This window comes from Aythya marila, assembly GCF_965140915.1.
Source record: "Aythya marila genome assembly, chromosome: 3".
Taxonomy (NCBI): Eukaryota; Metazoa; Chordata; class Aves; order Anseriformes; family Anatidae; genus Aythya; species Aythya marila.
The window spans coordinates 9,425,573-9,446,319 of NC_139044.1; the positions used below are offsets into that span (position 1 = coordinate 9,425,573).

The 20,747-nt window shown below is 44.1% G+C and overlaps 2 protein-coding genes across 3 annotated transcripts in view; one reads left to right on the plus strand and one right to left on the minus strand.

Annotated features, from left to right (window-relative positions):
- PLEK (pleckstrin) overlaps positions 1-20,747 on the minus strand; it is a 46,255-nt gene that overhangs the window by 9,494 nt on the left and 16,014 nt on the right. Inside the window, exons 2-4 of one of the 2 annotated variants that reach the window (XM_082757736.1) lie at positions 7,421-7,533; positions 6,945-7,056; positions 3,212-3,367 (exon numbers count right to left, since the gene is read on the minus strand). In XM_082757736.1, the coding sequence (XP_082613862.1) occupies positions 3,212-3,367; positions 6,945-6,992 (204 nt within the window). In that variant the 5' untranslated portion in view covers positions 6,993-7,056; positions 7,421-7,533. Of the gene's footprint in view, positions 1-3,211; positions 3,368-6,944; positions 7,115-7,420; positions 7,534-20,747 lie in introns of both variants that reach the window. The other variant, XM_082757735.1, reaches the window with a different exon arrangement.
- On the plus strand, positions 14,008-19,940 carry CNRIP1 (cannabinoid receptor interacting protein 1; the record flags this gene model as incomplete). Its single annotated transcript, XM_082755749.1, has 3 exons — positions 14,008-14,186; positions 14,769-14,913; positions 18,530-19,940. The coding sequence occupies 3 exons, from the start codon at positions 14,008-14,010 to the stop codon at positions 18,692-18,694; spliced, it is 489 nt and encodes a 162-aa protein (XP_082611875.1). The 3' UTR covers positions 18,695-19,940.

A 20,747-nucleotide genomic window follows, 5' to 3' on the forward strand; every position in this document is an offset into this window, starting at 1 on the left:
AACCACTGCAAAACAGAATAATTCACACAAGAAGCAGAACCATACGTTTTAGCATGTAACCAACTAGAACATAGTATGCAATGCAGAGGCTTTGCATTCAGCTGTAAAATACAGCTGTAAGATTTAAGATACAACAATAATAACTCTGTATTTTCAAGGAATACATGCAATAAATGAATCATTTTGGGCAGTAACCGCTTTTTAGAACAATCCCAGCGACAGTATTGCTTGTACAGATAAGCATGTTGCAGTTTTGGCTGTCTGAACAGTACAAGGTTTCAAAGTGTCTCCAGGGCTGCTGGTCTCTGGGCTTGCAGAAACATACCACTGACCCAAGGAGGATCCGCTCCAACACCTGCTGAAGTCGTTCGTATCACTTCTGCTGACTTCAGACTCTGCAGCAGATCTTCCTTATGAAAAGACATTTTGGGTGCCTTGTCCCCCAAGTCTGACACTGAACACTTCGGACCCTGCCTGAAGTTGTAGAGTGCACACACGCTGGTGAATTATCTTTTCATCACTGCTAAGTATGATACCGTTACTGACGCTTCCAAGCAACCACTACAGAACTGCTTTGATCTTAGTGCCTTTGTGGGACCTAAAAACAAGCAAAACTGTCTGGAAAGCAATACTTTATGAGAAAAGCTTTACTTCTAGCATTATGTTGTAGGACTGTAATACTCTTGAACATGGTACCCTCCTTCCCATGAGTTACACCTCACACAAAGAGTAAGAAGAGCTGTACAGAGGATTGTTAATTAGATAATGTAGAAACACGGTTTCAAATTAGCTGAATCAGAGCTAAATGTGTGCAGATAAACTGAGTTCCTTTATCTGGTTATTTAATGTCCTGCCTCATGCTCTAGTCCTGCATATAGTTATACTTCATCCTTATTATTCACGGTTTGCAAAAGAGGTGGAGACAAGTGCAAAATGCAGAGCTCCTGCCTTGTGCTGGGGCAATCCACTGACACAAAGCTGTGCCTGCTGAAGCAGAAGGTCAGGTGCAAAGCTCAAGGAGTCAAACAGTAAGGATTGCCCAGCCATGGGTGAGCTGTTGGGGAGACAAAAGAGTAAATGGGTTTGATCTCAACTGCTTCTGAATCAATTGGATGCTCTCCCTTGCCAGTTCAGGTAGTGCAATATCTATGACGGGTGTGGGACGGGTTAGGGATGCATGATCAGGAAATTCTCTGTCCAGGCACAATAATGGTTTCCTTCCGTGGGCAACTCCCAGTGCCTACAGAGATCTAGGAAGAGCTGGCAGCTCTTGATGATCCCGCCCACAGTGGGATTTACACAGTAATGGTCCTCTAAAACCTTTTGTCCCCAGGAGAAGAAGCCACCCATCACTTTCCTGACTCAGCCCATGAGTAACAACAATCTTATTCTCTGTTAGTACTGGCTCAAGCAGAGCTTTTAAGTTAAGAGCCTCTAAACATGATCAAGTCTAAAAAGACTCTATAAAATCAACATATTTTTTTCACATAAATATTGGTCAGAGCACAGAAAGAAAGAAAGAAAGAAAAAAAAAAAGAAGTAAAAAAAAGGAGAAGAAAAAAGAAAGTAAGCAGGTCTAAACCCTGGCTCCACTCACCACAGAACTGAAGGACAGGTAATTCTCCTCAGTTTATACATATGAGAAATTCAAGTGCTCTCTGAAGTGCACTCTCTCACACTATTTCTACTTTTCTAACACTCCCTGAGATTCTTTTTGTTTGTTTGTTTGTTTTTCAGTCATCCTCCTGCAAGTTTCTTTGAATTGCAATTGGATAATCTCCCAGATTCTGGGGGAAACTCTCTGTGAGAGGAATTCCTGGGTCTATAGCACCTATTTAACAAACTGAAATTGAGAGTTGTTAAGTTATCAAAGGGCTAAATATATTATTCTTTGCTCATGGAAATCCTGTTTCACCAACAGGATCTTTTCTTTTCTGGAACCCTGTAACCACACACATATGCTTGCATTTTCCTGCATTTTATTTTCTTTCAAATAAGACTCGATTTATGAATATCATGATCTATGCATCTCATTGAGAACTGAGAATCAAAAAATGTTTTGGGTTGGAAGGGACCTTAACAATCATCTAATTCCAACCCCCCTGCCATGGGCAGGGACACCTTCCTCTACACCAGGTTGCCCAAAGCCCCATCCAGCCTGGCCTTGAACGCTGTGAAGGATGGAGCATCCACAGCTTCTCTGAGCAACCTGTGCCAGTGCCTCACCACCGACACAGTAAAGCCTTTCTTCTGAATATCTAATCTTAATCTATCCTTTCTTAGGATAAGGAGTAATGGCTTTAAACTATCTCTACACTCCCTAATACCTTTAGGTACTGGAAGGCCTCTGTAAGGTCTCCTCATAGCCTTCTCTTCTCCAGGCTGAACAACCCCAACTCCCTCAGCCTGTCTTCATAGGAGAGGTGCTCTCTGAGCATCTCTGAGCATCCTCATGGCCCTCCTCTGGACTTGTTCTAATACGTCCAGTTTAGACCTTATCCATGTGCTTGCTGTGCTCGGCCACAGACAGCCCAAATATGTACATCATTTGAACTCATTTCCCCCAATTATTTTCCTCTCTCCCCCCAAGTATACACGTGGCTAGCTCTTAGTCACACACAAAAGCGCTACACATAACCACACAGCGTGCAATTCATACACATCATGTGAATGTGAAATATGTGGGGTCAGGTAGTTACCAAAGGGTAATGAAACAGGAATCACAGCTTTTTGGAGGGGCATTTGTACCACAGCATTTATCTCCCTCCTGTCCAAATAAGGTAGTCATGGCTCTTTGCCATGATAATTAATTATTAATCAGTAATTAATAATTATTTTTTTCTGTTGCTCATGAAATAGTTTTCCACAATTTTATTCTGTGGATCTTAGCAGCTAAATTTATATTTAATATATAAGTTGCCCCACTCAGCTGCTAAGTGTCCCATGACAATATAATTTAGCTCTGCTCTGACAGATTTAGAAGAAAAAAAAAATCCACTGTCTGAATTGCTCCTCCTGAAATATCCTGAGTTTTAACTCAGTCACACCTTTCAAACTCTACGCAAGTCCAGCCTTGCTTCCAACCTTCTAAGACAAGGGAAGGTGACTACCAGGATAAATGTAAAGAATCTAACCAGCAGCCTTGTGCCCCTTTGCTGCCTCCAGGAGTTCAGTTGTACTGTCAATCATTGTTATAAAAAAACTTACTTACCGTTCTTTTACCAAAATCTTGGCATGGGCTGTTAATAGTGCTTCCTTTTAGTGGGACCATCCCTTTGGGGCTGTTGTCAGACTTCCGCTTATAGAATTCAATTCCATCTTCTAAGAGCACGACCCACATTGGCTTCCAGGTATTAAACATGCTGCCCTGCATCAATAAATCATGGTGTACATTATGTTTGATAAATCACTGATTATATGATATCCACCAAAGACCAGGGAACATCTGATTGACTCTAAAATAATTATAGGGTCTCAAGGGAAATAATGAGCCACAACCACACCCATCTCACCATGCTGTTAAAATATGTTGTTATTCTTCTGACAACCATTTATTTCCCCTCCTAGTCACCTCTGCTGTGAATTTTTCACAAATTGCACCACGACCCCAGATGATGTTTCTTTTCCGTACGTTTGTGATTTCAAAATGACCCAGTGACAACACTAGGAACGATCCTCAAAAAATCCAGATGCGAACTGACCCGTTAGGGCTCTCTCATTAACTCCGGGCTTCCTGTGCTGTGTTTAGGACTTGGTGCCACAATACAGTCAGCTCTTGAGGCCTGGCTGTCAGATAAGAAAGCACATATCTCAGAGGACTTCTAGACTTAAGAAAGCAATAGTAAGCATAATGAGTAGTTCAAAGGCCTCGGGCTGTGGATCTCCAACTGCTGCGGTGAGAAATTGAGGTGCTTCGTTTCATCTTTTAAGGCTTTTACTTCCTGTTTCTGAATCACAGCAGTTAGACGTGAAAAATTCAGAAATAAAGCCTGGGCCAGACCCTACGTATAGTGAAACATATGGCAAAATCCACAGGGCCTCAAAGAGGAACGACCTGTGCTCTCTCTGTGCTGAGCACAATTAAGTGCTAGAATTATTAAGACTGTCATGTCCTAGCTAGCTTCCCTCTGGTCCTGCCTGCAGACGGCTTCAAAAATGGTCACAATCCCAGACACCCAAGTGACTCACTGCTCAGCCAAATGAGCACTTAGATGTGCTGAAAATCAACATTTCTGAGGAGTTACTGATCCACACTCGATATTTGTAGGCCTCAAATCAGAGGCTATCCTCCAAAAACATTTGATTTCCTTATCTTTCTAGCATGCAGAGAGACCTCAGTTTATGCTCCCTCTCCTACCATGGTGGCTAAGCAGAGCTAAAGCTGCAGACAGAAATGAGGTGGCCACCATCACGCTGTGCAAGTGGCTTGTTTTGATTTTAAAATTGGCAGTTACTTCTATTTGCATTTCTGCAGAAGTGAACAGGATAGAAACACTGAGTCTTTCCCTCTTTCCCCTCCATGATGAAACCTTTGATCATCATGTCCTTTTTTTCCTGCCTTAGCTGTCAAGAAAGGCCTTTTGCACTCTGAATCAGACCTTACAGGATGGAGAGGAAAAACCGTGAAAGATCTGACTGAGCATGGGACCTGCTTCCAGCCTCTGCAGCGCTCACTGCAAGCAGAAGGTAGCCCACAAGTGAATGCTGCCTTCCAAAGGTAAACTGCTGTGCTGGAGGCTCTCTGGAAACCCAGATGAGCAGAGAACTGAACGAACAGTCCAACCTTGATGTGGATACCACATAGGGATTGAATGTTGTTTTCTTTTGTTTGATTTTTTGTTTGAGCCATAAGAATTTATCATTTTTGGAGAACCCAAATTGACCCACAGGTGGATTTTCTGCTAAGCAATCAAGTGAGATGGGGAGCCAATACAAGAACCACTGCAATTTCCTTTTGCCAGTTTATTGCATCTTACGGTACTTCTGCTCATGGAGAAACAAGTCCAGTACTTCCTGAAGACTCTGACATGCTCTGTCAGTGGAAGCCACTGCGGAGCAGGGTTAGACTGGCAGTCTCGGATCCACACCATCAGCAAGCCTGAACATAGCCATGTCGGTCTCGGCTAAAACAGCTCACAAAAGACAAATGCAGGATGCTGGATTTCATTTTCCCAGACTAAAAACCAAATCATCTCCCTTGCTCCAAAGGCTGCAGATAAAGATGGGTGTTCCCTGAACTGTTCTCTGAAATCATTAGCCACTTTAAAAGCTCACACAACCTCCCTTTGGTAGAACTATTTATTTTTAAAAAAATATCGGTAACACTAGATGAGTAGAAAATGAGCTGTTTTGCTTGCTCAGATGACCCAAGGTCCCCCACATATACAGTGGCTTAGGCTGACATAAGATCAACTCTTAAATCTGAATCCATATTCACTGAAGATCATGTTGTACCAGCCAAAACACTAACCCCAAGCACGTTCCTAGCCTAATGTACATAACAAGAAAATCAGTGAAAAATCACCTCCACCCTTTTAGAAGATGATTGTGGTTGCACAGGTGATTACTCTGGCAGGTCTGATCAGGAGTTTCACTTTACAGGTACAGAGAAGAGGAGGAGATTACTTAATTGGCAGATAAGGGTAACTGAGAACATGCCCATCCTAGCTGGAAGCGCTGGCTGTGGAGTTCACAGCAGCCTCACTGATGGATCTGTGTTAGCTGGTACCACTAAAATCTGCATCTTCTGCTTCTTTTGCCCGCCAGCCTCCCTCTAAGCACACTGCTGCTCCTCACCAGCAGCATAAGCTCACTTCTGCAAAGACAGAGCCACCTACGAGGCTGTTAGAGAACAGGAGCACAATTTCCACTTCCCCGTTGCCATTGCAATAGCACCCAGCTGCAACTTTCCATTAGCAACACCCACAGAGAAACTTCTTGGGGACCCAGAACTCAGAGGAACAGCAGGGACTCACACTGACACGTCTGTATGCATCTTTTCCCTGGCATACCCAGCCAGACACACTACTTGGGATCGTCCGCCCCAGTGTCTAAGTTCCCAGCCACTCCCCTGCCATGGAGAAATATGGATCGTGAGCCATCTGCTTTCAAATTGGGCCATGGGAACTAGACATCTGCAACCTGCTCTGCATGAATTTGGTCGTCTCCTTCCTCATGACGGCGTTGGTGCCGCTTTGAGATTACTTTATGAACTTGCTTCCTCTCAGTGTCGGTAGAAATAAGACTGATGAGTGCCCTTTTTGCAACAGCGGTCCCAGATTAGAGACCCCTCCAGCCAGCAGCTCTGATGAGTGAAATTCTAGTCTTGATGAGCACAGACACCGCAGCACAGAGCTCCAGAACTGACACAATTTAAACTGCTTTACCCCACTACAGATTTACATAAAAATCTTGACCTTATCCTGTGGGCTCTACCACAAAAGACTCCAGAGCAGAGGTTGCAGTGGGGCAGTGACTACCTTCACAGAGGAGAGGTGTGTCCAAAGCCCCACAAACTCTCCCTAGGCCAGACTCTGACCCGTGATATCACTATGCACCCCCAACGTTTAACTCTGATTAAGTGCAGTAAAGTAGGCTGTGGCCATTTCAAGCTGTTACCTCTTTTGCCAAGCTTCAAATAAAGGCATTCTTCAAGAAAATAAGAATTTTTGACCCAGAGGTACATCTAAGATAAATGCAAAGTACCTTATATAGTACACTAGCAAGATATAAGTGCTAGCAAGTACCTCTATAATCACTAATATCACATTGTTCTATTGCTTAAGGAATTGGTTCATTTGCCTTCTTTTTTAGAAAAATAGGGAAAAAAAAAAAAAAAAAAGACACCTCTTCTGTTTAAGTAACTGAAACCAAAGTACATTTACCCATAGTCCCACAACCCATTCAGTCAGCTCCCTCCCCCTCTGTCCAAAGCCACCCCTTACCTTCTTTACCAAGTAGCCCTCTCTTATGCGCATTGGTTCTCGCTCCATGGCTCGGGCGGTCCTGCTCTGAGGTCTATCGGAGACAGCAGTTAGGCTCCTCTGGCAGCAAGGTCTGTGGGGTAGAGTTTTTTACAGCCCAGCTGTGTCACTTTCACAAGTTCCTCTGCCTGCTAATCACATGAAAACAAGCCCATTTCCTCTTAGGGTAAGAGATAGGGAAACGCAGAAGCACGCGTGTATTTATAGGCTGCCTCTGACAGAGCAGGCAGCGGCATGACAGAACGCCCCACTGTATCAAACACTGCCAGCCTTGGTGACAGAGCCCTGGGAAACTGAATAAGCATTTTAATGCCTAATCCCAAGGTCTCAAGCCCACTCTGTGAATACATGAGCTCTAGGAAAACAACAGAGGGTGGTGTACCATGTGGCTGCCTGACGCACACCAAGAGGATCCCAGAGACAGGTTTCTAACTCACCAGCTCTGTCAGTGTTACTTCATCCCATCTTTGAAGCCCGACTCCCAGGGCATGAGCAGGTAGGGTTGGCGGTAAACTGGAGAGCCTTCGCTTGGTTAATGGTGCTGCGCCCTCTGCTGATACAAGAAAATTGTTTATCCAGACCTGGTCAGGTTTGGGAGCTTGACGCTGAGGCTTCCCACCGAGGTTAGGTGTCGAACAGCACAAATGGGTGAGAGCAGCACACTGTGTGAAGCGCCACTGAAGGTCACCTTCTGTGAGCATCTTTCACTTGTCACACAGCCCATCTGGCTGTTTGGTAAAAGATAAGGTAAAAACATTTTCTGGCATGTGGTATAGAGCAGTCACACTCCCCCTTTCCCATACAGGAGGAGGGGTGGTGGGACACAGGAGGCAGTGGTGCATTGCCGAGTGCTCTCCCACATGCAAGACTCCGTATCACTTCACAGCTGAACCCAGTGTTACCTCATCTGTCACCCCTGCTACTTGCAGAGGTATTTCACCCTGACAGGCACAAGGCATGGAGCTTCCTCCCAGCAGCAGCATTGTGCAGGTGACAGCCACTGCGTCCTGAAGTGCTCCATTGCCAAATGCCCTCCCCAAAAACGTGACTTTTTCCTCAGACAAATTCCTGTTCTCCATTTGGCTCCTGTCTTCTCCCAGCTTTTACTTAGAAGTGTATGCAAGTCCAACAAGGTCTACAACAGAGGATTAAAAAAGCTCAGAGACTTTCTCTAGCCATTCTCCAGCAATGCCTATCTATTGGTTTTACCACAGATAAGCGTCCACTCCCTCCTTTGTAATGTTCACTACCCCAACTGCTCAGTGTTTCTCCTGGCTGTCCGAACTGACATTTTCCTGTAATGATTTCCACTCGCTGTAACTTGTCCTGTCCACCACGGGCACGAAAACTGGATTACTCCCTTCTATGTGCCAGCTGTGATGCACAGTTTGCATGCTGTAAAGAAGTCTTCTTCTAGCTGGGATGCTCTGCTGAGCCCCAGGATCAGGTCAGCAATCTGTTTAGCAATTTGTGAAGATGTGACAAGCTCCACAAGCTACCAGACAAGCTCCACAGCCAAACTGCTTGCTCTAATTTTCTCAAACCTTTCTCTGCTAGCTGCTGTTTAAATAATCTCTCTAGGCCCATCATAATGCCTGATGTACTCAGAAGCTTGTGGACTCCTTGTGGACTTTAAAAAAAAAAAAAAAAAGAAAAGAAAAAAAAGGCACCCATAAAGCTACGGAGCCTGGGGGTGAACATTAAAGACCACAAAGTATCTCACAGTTAGCTCTTACTTATTTCTCTACCTTGCTCCCCTTTAGTCCTGAGGAAAGAAAACCCCTTCCCCATCTGGAAGGGCTTATGAGAACAAAGACTAAATTGCCAGTGTCTTTCTCTCTGCAGGCAGCTTTTGTACAGATTTCCCCCTTGGCATCCCTGCCCACCTGCTCCTGCCGGTTTGGTGTTTATGCTTAGTCAGGATTACAGTGATGAACTAATGATATGAAATGCCCAGGGACAGTCCTTTGATAGAGCATCTATATGACCTTATACTAGAAAGTGGTTTACTGTGAAGATAAAAGGATGCTGACCACACCAGTAAGCAAAGGACACTCAATTTCTCATTTACCTGCATAAAAAGTCCTTGAAGATGTGTGAAATGAAATTAGAGATACAGTGGCACCAAGCCAACGACTCCAGAATTTACCATTAGGTACTTAAGCAACTCACTGTCAAGGCATAAAATTATCTTCATTGAGTTTTAGCTGGATGCAGCTACTTTTATAACGTTTATTTTCTCTGCATTGTTTCTCTCATCTTCAAAGCTCAGCTATTCTTTTTGCCCTTCTGACTTTGTTTCATTTATCACCCATCATCACAGGGGAATCAACGCTTTGTCATCCCCGGGCAGAAATGTGCTAATCAACTAAATCACTCGCGCAAAGCAAGATGGTCCTTAACCATGCAGTGACTGTGGCCGATGTGAAGGACACGGTGCTGATGCACATCTTCTTTAACAAGCTGGTCATAAAGAGCAGCAGGCCTAGGGAAGAGGAAGGCCTGCATTCTTCTGGCTTTCCATAGAAGGGCTGATTTCTGGCAGCAAAAGGATCATAACCTGAATTGTGGAAATCTGCTGTAAGTTACCATGTTCTCCCCATTTCTGCCCGAAGTAAAGGTGCTTGATGGCAGATTACAAACATTTGCCACAACAACACAATCTGCAGCAGAGATCACAGATGAATATCTTAGCTCAGCTTATTGGCAACTAAACCGTTCCTGTAAGTGACATCTTGCTGCTGTACTTCCTCAGAAAATTATGTTTCTTTCTGCTACTTCAGGACTCGCTCCTGCAAGCATTAAAAAAAAGCAATCACTTGAATTTATGTGAGCAAGGGATCTAGCTGAGAGACTGATGGGCACTTACACCCAGCCATCTCTCTGCAAGTAAATGTGTCGGCTGCAAGGAACACAGGCAGCTCTTCAGCTTGTTACATCAGCTTTGCTGCTCTCGGTGCTAGCCCTTGCATGGCTGGATTTCAGATCTGCCTGCTGCACTTTAAGTGCTGTAAGCCCACTCCATCTGTAACAGAATGGTTGAGTTCTCCAAAAACATGCATCTCTCCAGCAAATCAAGTCAGATTTCCTAGAGAAATTAAATCAGATGCGATACAATCAAAATGATTGTCTACATTCAAAAACATAACATAAGGTTTGCAAAGGTCCAGCTGCAAGTAAAACCCTTTCTGACTTCTACTCAGAGGCAGCGATCTCAGAAGAATTACAGCATTAAACTGAGAGCTGGCAGATGCACGGCTCAGCACAATTCACTCCATGTGGCACCACACACGGCTATTTTTAGCAAATGAGCGACTGTGGCTTTACATCCACTTCTTGAAAAGAAACCCAAAACCAGAACATTCACAGTTAGAGTGGTATTAAGAAAGGAATTGAAGAGAAGAAAGCAGGAAAATATTACAGGAATTGTTCGTGTCACCTTGGAACCTAAATGCTGCGTGTCGTCTGTCATAAAGGAGCCATCTTATTCTGACCTCTAGGCACATTTCATGTATTTAATTCTTGTAGAGCCATGCAGCAGGATTAACATATTAAATGGAAAATGGGGAGATCTACATAAATAGTGATACTGAAACGTTCATGCACCTGACACGTCACACACAGAATGACCATTTAGAGCGGATTCAAGACACCAGATGGACCAACCCTGAATGTTTTCTAGGCAAGCTGGACCAGCACATAGCATACGCCATGGCTTGCATGCATATAAGCTCTGACTTTTCACTGAATACATCCAACCTCACCTGTGACCTACCTCTTCCCTAGGGTATTTCTCCATCAGCAACACACGTGGGTGATGCAGGCAAAGCAGAGAAGGCCTAGGCACAACAGAGATGTCTAGAAAGGTGAAACTGCAGCATGCAACCCTCATAGCTCTCGGAAGAAAAAGAGATGAGGATGAATGAACACGTTGGTAGTTGCTCACCTGAGGAAGCTCACCGCCCTCTTCATGAGCACTAAGGGGCTCATCAGTGCACATGGGAACTTTGCAGTATCCCTGCCCCCAAAGGAAAGGGAATTAGCTTAGTGTATCCTACTGACTCCAGATAATAGCCTGTGAAGTCTCAGATGCCAGAGAAACAAAAAGCAGACTTGAAAGAATAAAAAATAATAATAATGAAGGGAAGGACACATAAACCTATGTATTTGCTTCTAGAAATAAACTACTGTTGTGACTTAAGACATGGTGTAGGCCCTATAACAACATATTTAATTTTGACCCTTGTAGGGGTCACTGCATTTGCTCTGTGCTCAGAGCAATTTTTCATTTTTTTCAGCAAAAAGCACACTGCCTCCTTATTCCTGCAGTTATCTTATTCCACATGGAAAAATCAAGCATGTAATATCAGGGAACTATGCAGACCAGCATCTCCCTAGGGCCTGGAACGCACAGAAAATCCCTGTGAGAACTGGCAGGGCATTGCCTGTAGCAAAACTTAAGACCAGCACATAGCTCAGGCAAAGACTGAAGACTCAGGACTGACCTGAAATAGGGTCCACAGGTGGAGGTGTGGGGTGGAGAGTCCAGGTGAAGCTAGTCACAACTATTAAGGGCAGTTGTTATGCTGCAGCAACAAAAATAACCTCCCAGAAAGACTTATGAAAGGTAGCCTCTCCCCTGTCATCTACAATGATAAAGAACATCTGGTAGGGGCAGATAAATGTAAGCACTAAAGGCATGTGAAGTTATCAAATCAATAAAAAGAAAGACAATGCTTACATTTAAAACTGCTTCTGCATAAATGCTCCACCCTCACCGCATTTCACTTTCACACAGTAAAACAGTTACTCAGCCTATGTATACGTGATCCATATTACGATGCTTATTAAGTTCTCCCTTGTGTTTGCTATTTTGCCATAGTGGTCTGGAATACAATCACAGCCTGAGCTGTGCCCAGAGAAAGGTGATCATGCAGGCAGAAATAATAAGGGGAAAAAAAACTCGTTATAGATCTGACCTCTCGTGTACTTGGGAAGCTAATTGCAATCAATGCCTTTAGCCACACACAATTTACTACAACATGATATGTCTGGCCTGTGAGGGGAGTAAAACTGATCCCTGGCAATGGCCATTATTCTTCACACCGCTTTAAGTGATGCTATCAGATTCCCAGGTGTAAGGCCTCTGTGGTTTCTTACTGAATTACATTTAAACTTACAGAAGTGGGAATTGCTGCAAGCAAAACTTTCAACAAGCCACAAAACCAGCAGAGTTGTATTCTCAGCAGAATATAATGAAAAAAGGGAAGTCTCTTGCAACAATCAAACAAGATAAGGAGAAATGCACACCTGGTGTTTTCTGAGCCATAAAGTTATATTTGTCTAAATATCACAGGTGCTTCCTCATGTGAAAATCTGTACATACCACTTGATTGATGACTTCCAAGATATTTTCGAGACCATTCACTGCTGACTTAGACAATGGTTGGAGTGTTGGAGGGATTCATTTTACCCAATTTTTGATGTCTGTTCTTGAGGACCTTTAAAGTCAGCAAAGATCTGGGCAGTAAATCGACAAAGTTCAGTGTATGACTTGTGATGAAACATAGTCTCCCCCTGTGGGATGAGTTGCTCCTGGAACTTACTACTTGATTAAATGCAACTACTTTTTGATTAGTTATCCTGTGACAATACAAGAGTCTTAGGTGACTCACCGAGCCCGTAAGATTCTTGTCATGTATTAATGTTGATAATGCAGCTATCTCACCATACATAAAGAACTGGTTTGGTTTGGTTTGGTTTGGTTTTGCTTTATTTTGTTTTTAAATGGCATTTATTTCACTCTTGACTGTTCAGTGGGAGAAGTAATGACTGCATCATGTAACAACTTTCCTATAGGATAATCCCTGCTACCTATGACTGCTACCAAAGGTGGAATGTTATTTACAGAGCTTGCTATATACGCAGTTCTGAGATGTAGGAATCACACCCTGCTCTTATTTTTGTGAAAACCTTGCATGCATAAAAAATTATGAAGCCTATTCTTAGCTGGATAATTAATCAAAGCAAATATATTAAGATTTCTGTTGCAGAAGTCAAGCTTTCAGCAGTATGTGTTATTTGGCTTGTTACAAAACAAATAAAAATAAAAATATTTGTAATTAACTTGCATACAGAATGAAAAGAAGCTGGGTAATGCCTGATCTTCCATATGACTTAACAATACTACATTTTACCACCCTGTGTACATCCCTGCTTTAGGAAAACAAAGAAAACATCAGGCCCAGCACAACATGTAGGTGAACGAGCTGTGCAATGCTCCTAATGAAATCATGAACTGTTGTATTGCTCATTCAAACAAAAAATACATTTATGGTCCAGATCCTGTGTCAGCTGTGAGAATGCTGCAGTTTTAACAGTAAATAGAACAGATATGGAAAAGGAAAAAAATATGTATTCTTTGCAGAAGAATGGAAAGGGTGCCTGAGCCTCCTGCTGCTCTACAAGCAATCTCTGAGCCTTAGGCTGGAACAGGAGCGGCGTAGAGCTGAATTAAGGTAGGACGGGCACAGATCCTTGAAGGGATGGTGGCAGCCATTGGTAAAGGGCTGAAGAATTGCCATGCCGGCCTGACACCGCCTTTGTGGTGGGGTTTTCCCTGTGAAAATAAAGGAGTGGGACGGGGAGGGAGGGAAGGCGCCGGGGATGCCCGGGCTCGGGGCCGCTGTCCGGGGCCGCGGTGCTGAACGGGGCGGGCCGGGGCGGGGGCCACCGGCTGGGAACGGGGCCAGGGGGGACAGCGGGACAGGGAAGGACAGGAGGGACACGGAGGGACAGCGGGGAAGAGGAAACCCGGCGCCCAGACGCTGCGCCGTGATTAGAGGGGAAGGGCAAACTAAATCCATCGTGCGCTGCTTTGGGGAAGGGCTGTGCCGGCTGCGCTCCGGCAGCCCCTCCTCTTCCTCCTCCCTCCTCCTCTTCCTCTCCCTCGCCGCCTCGGTCTGCTCTGCCCTGCTGCGGAGGGGGGAGAGACGAGGACAGCCCCCCCCCCCCCCCTCTCGCCATGGGCGACATCCCCAGCCTGGTGAAGATCAGCGTGTCGCTGCGCATCCAGCCCAACGACGGCGCCGTGTACTTCAAGGTGGACGGGCAGCGCTTCGGCCAGAACCGCACCATCAAGCTGCTCACCGGGGCCAAGTACAAGATCGACATCGCCCTCCGGCCCGGCACCGTCCAGGCCACGTAAGTGCATCCAAAGCTTTTATTTTTAGAGGTTTAAGAGGGTTTCCTGGCAGGCTGACAGCGCGGGGTTGCCGTGATTTCTCCCTCTCCGCCCTCTCGCCGCCGCGTTTCTGGGTCTCTGGGCAGCCTTTCCCTTGCTGGCTCCGCAGGGAGGCTGCGTTTGGGAGTCGCTTCTTTCCCCTTTCCTCCCTCCGTAGCTTATTAGGGCCTGGCTCCTTTTCTCCCTCCTTCCCCGTGGTTTGCCCTGGGGGCAGAAGGATGGGCTCCTCCAGCTCGGGGATGCTCCCAGCCCAGCCCCGCTGCACCCTGCCAAAGCAGAGACCAGCACCGGGGAGGACACAGACAAGAAAATGTCCTCCAGCCACGGAGAAGGGATTCACCCAAGCCCTCCCCAGCTCCTGGGGATCCTCACATTCCTTTCTCACCTTCCTTGGGTGATTGCAGAGCCCTGATTTTATCATTTTTTGGGGGGGGAGCCCCGGTGAGTCAGCAGCACCTGCAGGTCTGCTGAAACCACTGCCACATCCCCGGCTCTGAGGGGCCTGCAGGGCTGCTGAAAGGCCGGATCCTGTCTCTTTGCAGGACGATGGGCATCGGGGGCGTCAATGTGCCACTAGAGGAGAAATCGAGGGATGCTCAGGTGGCCTCGTACACGGGGATCTACGACACAGAAGGGGTGCCCCACACCAAGAGCGGGGAGAGACAGCCCATCCAGGTCAACATGCAGGTACGTGGTCCTCCGCGCACGGAGGGACGAGGGCGGGCGGCAGGGACGTGACGCCCACGGAGGAAAGCGTGGCAGAGAAATATTTCAGGGCAAATCCTGCTCACAGCTGCTGCCCTCTTTGCTTTCCATCAGTCTTCTCCCCGCCCCGATTACAGCTGTGAGGGATTTGTGGTGTTTGTCCTGCAGCTCCCGTACCACAGAGAGGAAACGGAGCAGGATGTCATCTTCGGCTGAAGCCCTCCTAAGGGTCTGCTCTAATTTCTATGAGTTTAGGACCCTACCAAGGTTTCCAAGCCTCCCAGATTTCAGCTTTTTCTCACATTTGCTTGCTGCACTCAAGATTTCTTCTTAACTTTATCTTGCGTTTGGTTTTTATTCTGGAATGTTCTGCCATTTGGCACAGCAATACCCTTCTGGATAACTGTAACAGCTTAATTTAAAGTTTCTGACAATTACACAATGTGTAACTTTGGGGACCAACATCCCACTAACAGTTACCACTCCCTAATCTTAGGCTAATGAGGCTACCCTGCAGTATTTGTCCATGTTAATCCCTTCTCTATATATTTGCCTCCTAACACCCCAAAAAAACGAATGCCTAGGATGACTCTGAGCAGCAGACTCGCTGTTCCTCTAACAAATACAGAAACTATAGGCTGGTGATTTTCTTCTCGGGGGAAGGAGAAGAGTGAGAATTTTTACAGCACCAACATTGAGCAGGGTTGTTGGAAACCACTTGTTCAGCACAGCAGTTCTGTTTCATAATGGCTTTACTCCAGGAGGTTAAAGGGCACTGACCCAAAAACACACGTGCTCTGATTGAGGCAGCTCTATTTTGATATCTATGTGGACTGTACCCTCCACATTACTGAGGTGAACTCTGAAAATCTGGAAATTTAACTTCTGTGCAGAAAACTAAGACCGATAAAACACAAATGAAGGAATTCCAAGCAATGGAAGGAGGGTCTGGTTTTCAGCCACAAGCTCCTGGTTGTTTTCTTGCAACATAAGAACGAGCAGCCACAATATTTATCCAAACAGCAGCTTTACAAATCAAATCCTGATATTCTAAACCATGAAACTAATAGGATTTGCAAGTGTTTAGCAAGTCCTCAACCTCTTTTATGGTTTGATCTTGACAGATTGGTTCTTCAGTACAGACTTAGAAGTCCACAACTGATACTTTTAAGTATCAAATATAGGCACCTCAACAGGGATTTACATGCCTAACTCATCATTTAGCTGCTTAGCTAGCCAGAGCTATGACAGATTTAGGGAACAAGCCTCAGGCACCCCAGTTCAAAAACTGCTTCTAATACCTACTTCCTGAATCTTCAAAACTAGGCTCACTGTACGCTGCTTTACATTTTCCTATTTCTTTCAATTATAAGGAACTTCTGCCTCCACTTCCTTTTCTGTAACTGGCAGGATCATGACATATCCTAGGGAGAAAAGGACTATTTAAAGCTTAAAAGTCTGAACTCACATTAGGAATAGACTGAGAGGTCAGTCCCAATGTTGAGCTGGTCTGATACTGCCAATTTAATGCCCAGAAGACAGAGTATCCATGAAAGTGATAAATGTATTTCCTGTCTGCTCTGAAATTTTAAATGCATAACTTTTTTGTGCTCCTACTTTTATCTTACCTCTTACAGACAGAGTATATATATGTAAAACGACAATCCCATGTGTGGATTCCAGAAAATGAGGATGTGTTGCTGTTAGCTGACTGTTCACTTGCGCCCACTAACCAGAAAACTCTCAACTGTCTAACAGATGGTGTAAACCCAGTTAGATACCTCTCTTTGGTCTGATTTTATTCTTGGTCAGATCAGACCAAGACTGATTAAGAAGCAAGACCTCTCTTCCCATAACAAATAGCCACCAAGTCATCCTAGCACGCAGATTCAGAGGGAACAATTAAATAATTACTCCTGCCTACAGCACCAAGCTGAGCCTGCCCAAGGGTAGGGATACCCTTCTTCCCTGGGGATGGCCACATGTTGGCTCAGTGGAGGAGCCAGGATTAAGTCTCAGGAGCCACGGGAATTCAGGGGAGCTCAGAGGATGCAGAACATTCGCTATGCCACAGAGCTGCTGCACATGCTAAGAACTGGGCTTGTGGAGAGGTACACGGTAGTAGAAAAGCTCTGCAATTTAATTCTTTCCTTCTCCTGGAAATCCCCAGCAGTCAGACAAACTACTCTGAGTAGCTCAGCAAAGTGGGTCAGTGAAGGAAGAAAACTTGTTTTCCTCCTTCATCTCTTCAGAAATTCAGATGTTTCTGTACATCAATGAAATGCAATACTGCTCTTGATCGTACCTCCTTTACAAATACTTTTGTAAAGAAACACTTCTTCTTCTTGATCAATCCATTTTCTTCCTCAGTTTTTGGGCAAGGGTGCTTGGTGTTCCTCCCTACTGAGGATTTCTCCATGTAGGTTGTGCCCAGTAATATTCAATGTGCTTCACTTTTACTATCTTGCATTACTGCTGGTTTCAGGATTACCATCAGAGGGGAATAATGAATCTTAATTAAGATTTTGATTGCTGGGAGGGGTAAAATAGCTTGTATGTCTGATTTTTGCCTCCTTCAATGGAAGCAACAGAAATATTTCAACTACACCTTTAAGGTAACACTTGCAACTAGAGTCAAGTAAAAACCTTCCACTTTCAGCACGCAGCAACTCCTGCCATCATCAGGCTAAATTTAAGATACCACAGTGGGCTGGGGGAGGTTTAAAGCAATGTCCATTAGGTAGCAGCAGCTTAAAAACCACATCTTGGATTAAAAACAAAAAACGAGCAAAAAAACCTCCATGCCCTTCTGAGAAAACTGAGTACAAAAGGCTCTGCTTGCAATTGAGAAAGAATAGAGCTTTCATACTGACTTTGTGAGTGTGATTACCCTAGGTAGATGATCTAAGGTCAGCTTCCAGGCACATGATGAGAATGGAAAAAAGTCAAGTGAAGAGGTTGTCATTAGTGAGTGATGGAAATTCTTGAAAGAAAAAAAAATGTTAAAAAACAAGTTAGAGATCTTATTACACAGAACTTACTACAGCCATAGTCTTATCCACTGAGTTGCACACACAGACAACTTACAGTCAGTGTCTCGCTATTCCTTCACTGTATTAGACTCTTAGCTACTAACGTGTGCTGATCATCTCCTTCCTGCCCTCTGGTACTTGTATCTAAGTTGGAAAAGCTGTGCTACCACAGTACAACTAGAAATTGCAGAAACATAGAAACGGGAACTTTTGCTTAAGTTTCATGTAAAACGTGGAACAAAAACCCAGAGGAGGAGTAAATGCTCTGATAGCAGCAGGTCTCAGTCATGACACTGAGACAGAGGGCTACAAAGAAGGAATCTTCCCTATCCTAACTGCAGCCTCTAGGTATGGTATGTAGTTGAAGCAATAGCCTATTTCACTAGGGATCACTGCTACACGATCTATGGTATATACAAGCCACTTCGAGGTCATCCTGCCACTACTGCTGTGTCATCTTGAGGATTATAGCTTTGATTCTTGCTGTTAGTAACATTTACCAATATGGGAACTTGAACATTTTTACCCCATTCATTATTAACACTGATGCTCCCTTTTCCTCACAGTTTAATGACATTGGCACTTTTGAAACGGTCTGGCAAGTCAAATTCTACAACTACCACAAACGGGATCACTGCCAGTGGGGAAACAGTTTTGGCAGCATTGAGTACGAATGCAAACCGAATGAGACACGCAGTCTTATGTGGATCAACAAAGAGACCTTCCACTGAAGAGAAGTGCAACCAACACTGCTGGACAAACTCCTTAAAAAAAATCTACCTTTTTAAACCAGCAAGAAGCCTTAACAAAGGCATACTGTAACGTCGCTTTGTTCCGTAAGGTTCCAATAACTCAGTTGTATGTACTGGTGGTGCCACTGAAATCTTTGCCTGTTACTGTATTTCAAGTTTACCTTGGCATCTGCAACGCTCTTTACCTATACCCTGGGAATACTGTAGGCATCATGGTAAAGAGTAATTGATTCCTGGGTAGAAAGTCATCCTATCATAATAGTGTCATAACTATCTGGATTATGCCCACTAGATCTAACACCCTTTGTGAAGTGTTTTGCTTTATTGCTTAGAATTTGGATGCGATATCTATCATGTTGGAAATTTCCATATTTGTATTTGTTTGCTCCTAAATGAGTGTGCTCCTTCAGGAATTTTGTTTACATGTCATCCCAGTGGACAGCAAAAAAAGTGCAAATTATGGATGTCTGTAGGTTTAGATAAATGGCAGCTACTGCACTGTTGGTATCAAGGGATGTCATAGCAAGGGATTTGGAAACTCTCCTTTTGTCAAGTGCTGTAAGTTACCCTGGTACAAATTTCCTATTTTGTGAGATTTGGTAAATTAGCATTCTTTGATGTTAACTTTCCCAGTCTCTGAAATAGCTTTAGAGAACACTATAAAACATGCTAACCTAAATGAAAGAAAAGCAATAAATCAGTTGTGGTATTAAAGACATCTAACAACATGGCTAGTGTCTATGTCAAGGTTATATAGTCTTGAAAGATACAGCAGCCATCCTTAATTTAGTTCTTACAGTAAGAGTTCTGATAGTAATCTCTGGTTTTCTTTGAATGAAATATTGCTCAAATCAGTGAAATCACATAAATCAACTTTTTTTTTAAGCCTGACTACTGTATTACACTAAAATCTACAGGATTTCCAGCCAACAAAAACTCCTCACTCATTGTGATCAAACTGCAGATTGCTCTTTCACATAAGGATAAGCATGTAAGCAATTGCACAGTCATGACTAAAGGTGCTACATAAACACTAGGTCAGTGTTTAACATATACAGGCAACAACAACAAAGAAAACAAATACCTTTTCTTTCAGTAAATACACCAGGGAAACAACTATACTGTCCCATCCCCTACTTGGGCTGAAGTAAGCTGTCAGTTCTTGCATATCTGTTACTCCCTTTGTGAATAATTTGTAAATGGTGTATGTAAATGGTAACCATGACTTTTGATCTTTGTAATAAAGGACTTAAAACATTTTTTCTCTAGTGTGACCATTTAAACGAGCAGAAAATATTATATCAAAAATGGCAGTGGTTCTAAAAAGTCAAACAGGAGAGACATAGTCAGTGCTTTCTGAGAATTCAGTCTGAGGCACTTCATGTTCAGTGCCCAAAGCTGCTCCTTCTAGGAAATACAAATCCAATGTGCTAGAATGCAGGATGTGAATGCGATAATGCCCAGTAGAAATTGAAAAAAAAATCAACAGCATTTTGCTGCGCTAACGGTATGGCAAATCAAGATTTAGGACAGAGGTGAAATAATAATTTTTTTTTCACCCATTTAATTCTTAATCAAAAAACTTGACTGTTTGAAATTTCTAGAGACAAAAAAGGCTGACCGTAGCACTGATGTAATATAGTACCAGAGCAGTAAGCTAGGCAGCTGCATCCCTGCTCTGAGGCAGTATTTCACAGGCACATTTCATTGCTATGAAATTCTAGGAAGTATTCTAAGCTAACTTCTTTCCTGGACTTTCCCTAGTCTACAGGCAAATGATGTGGACAAAGGCCCATCCAGATTGGAGGGGTCACCTAGAGCAAGTCAGCCTACCCCTGTATCACGACCACCTCCATCCCAAAAAATGAAGAATTTTGGTCACAGTCACCATGAAGTAGTCCAGTTTAAAATCTTTGATGATAGGAGGAAAACTGCCACTTTCAACCCTGGAGATAGGGAGAGGGGGGGTCCTGCGTGGAGCCAAGAGTTGATGATTCGGTCAATGATTCTGGTGGGTCCCTTCCAACTTGGG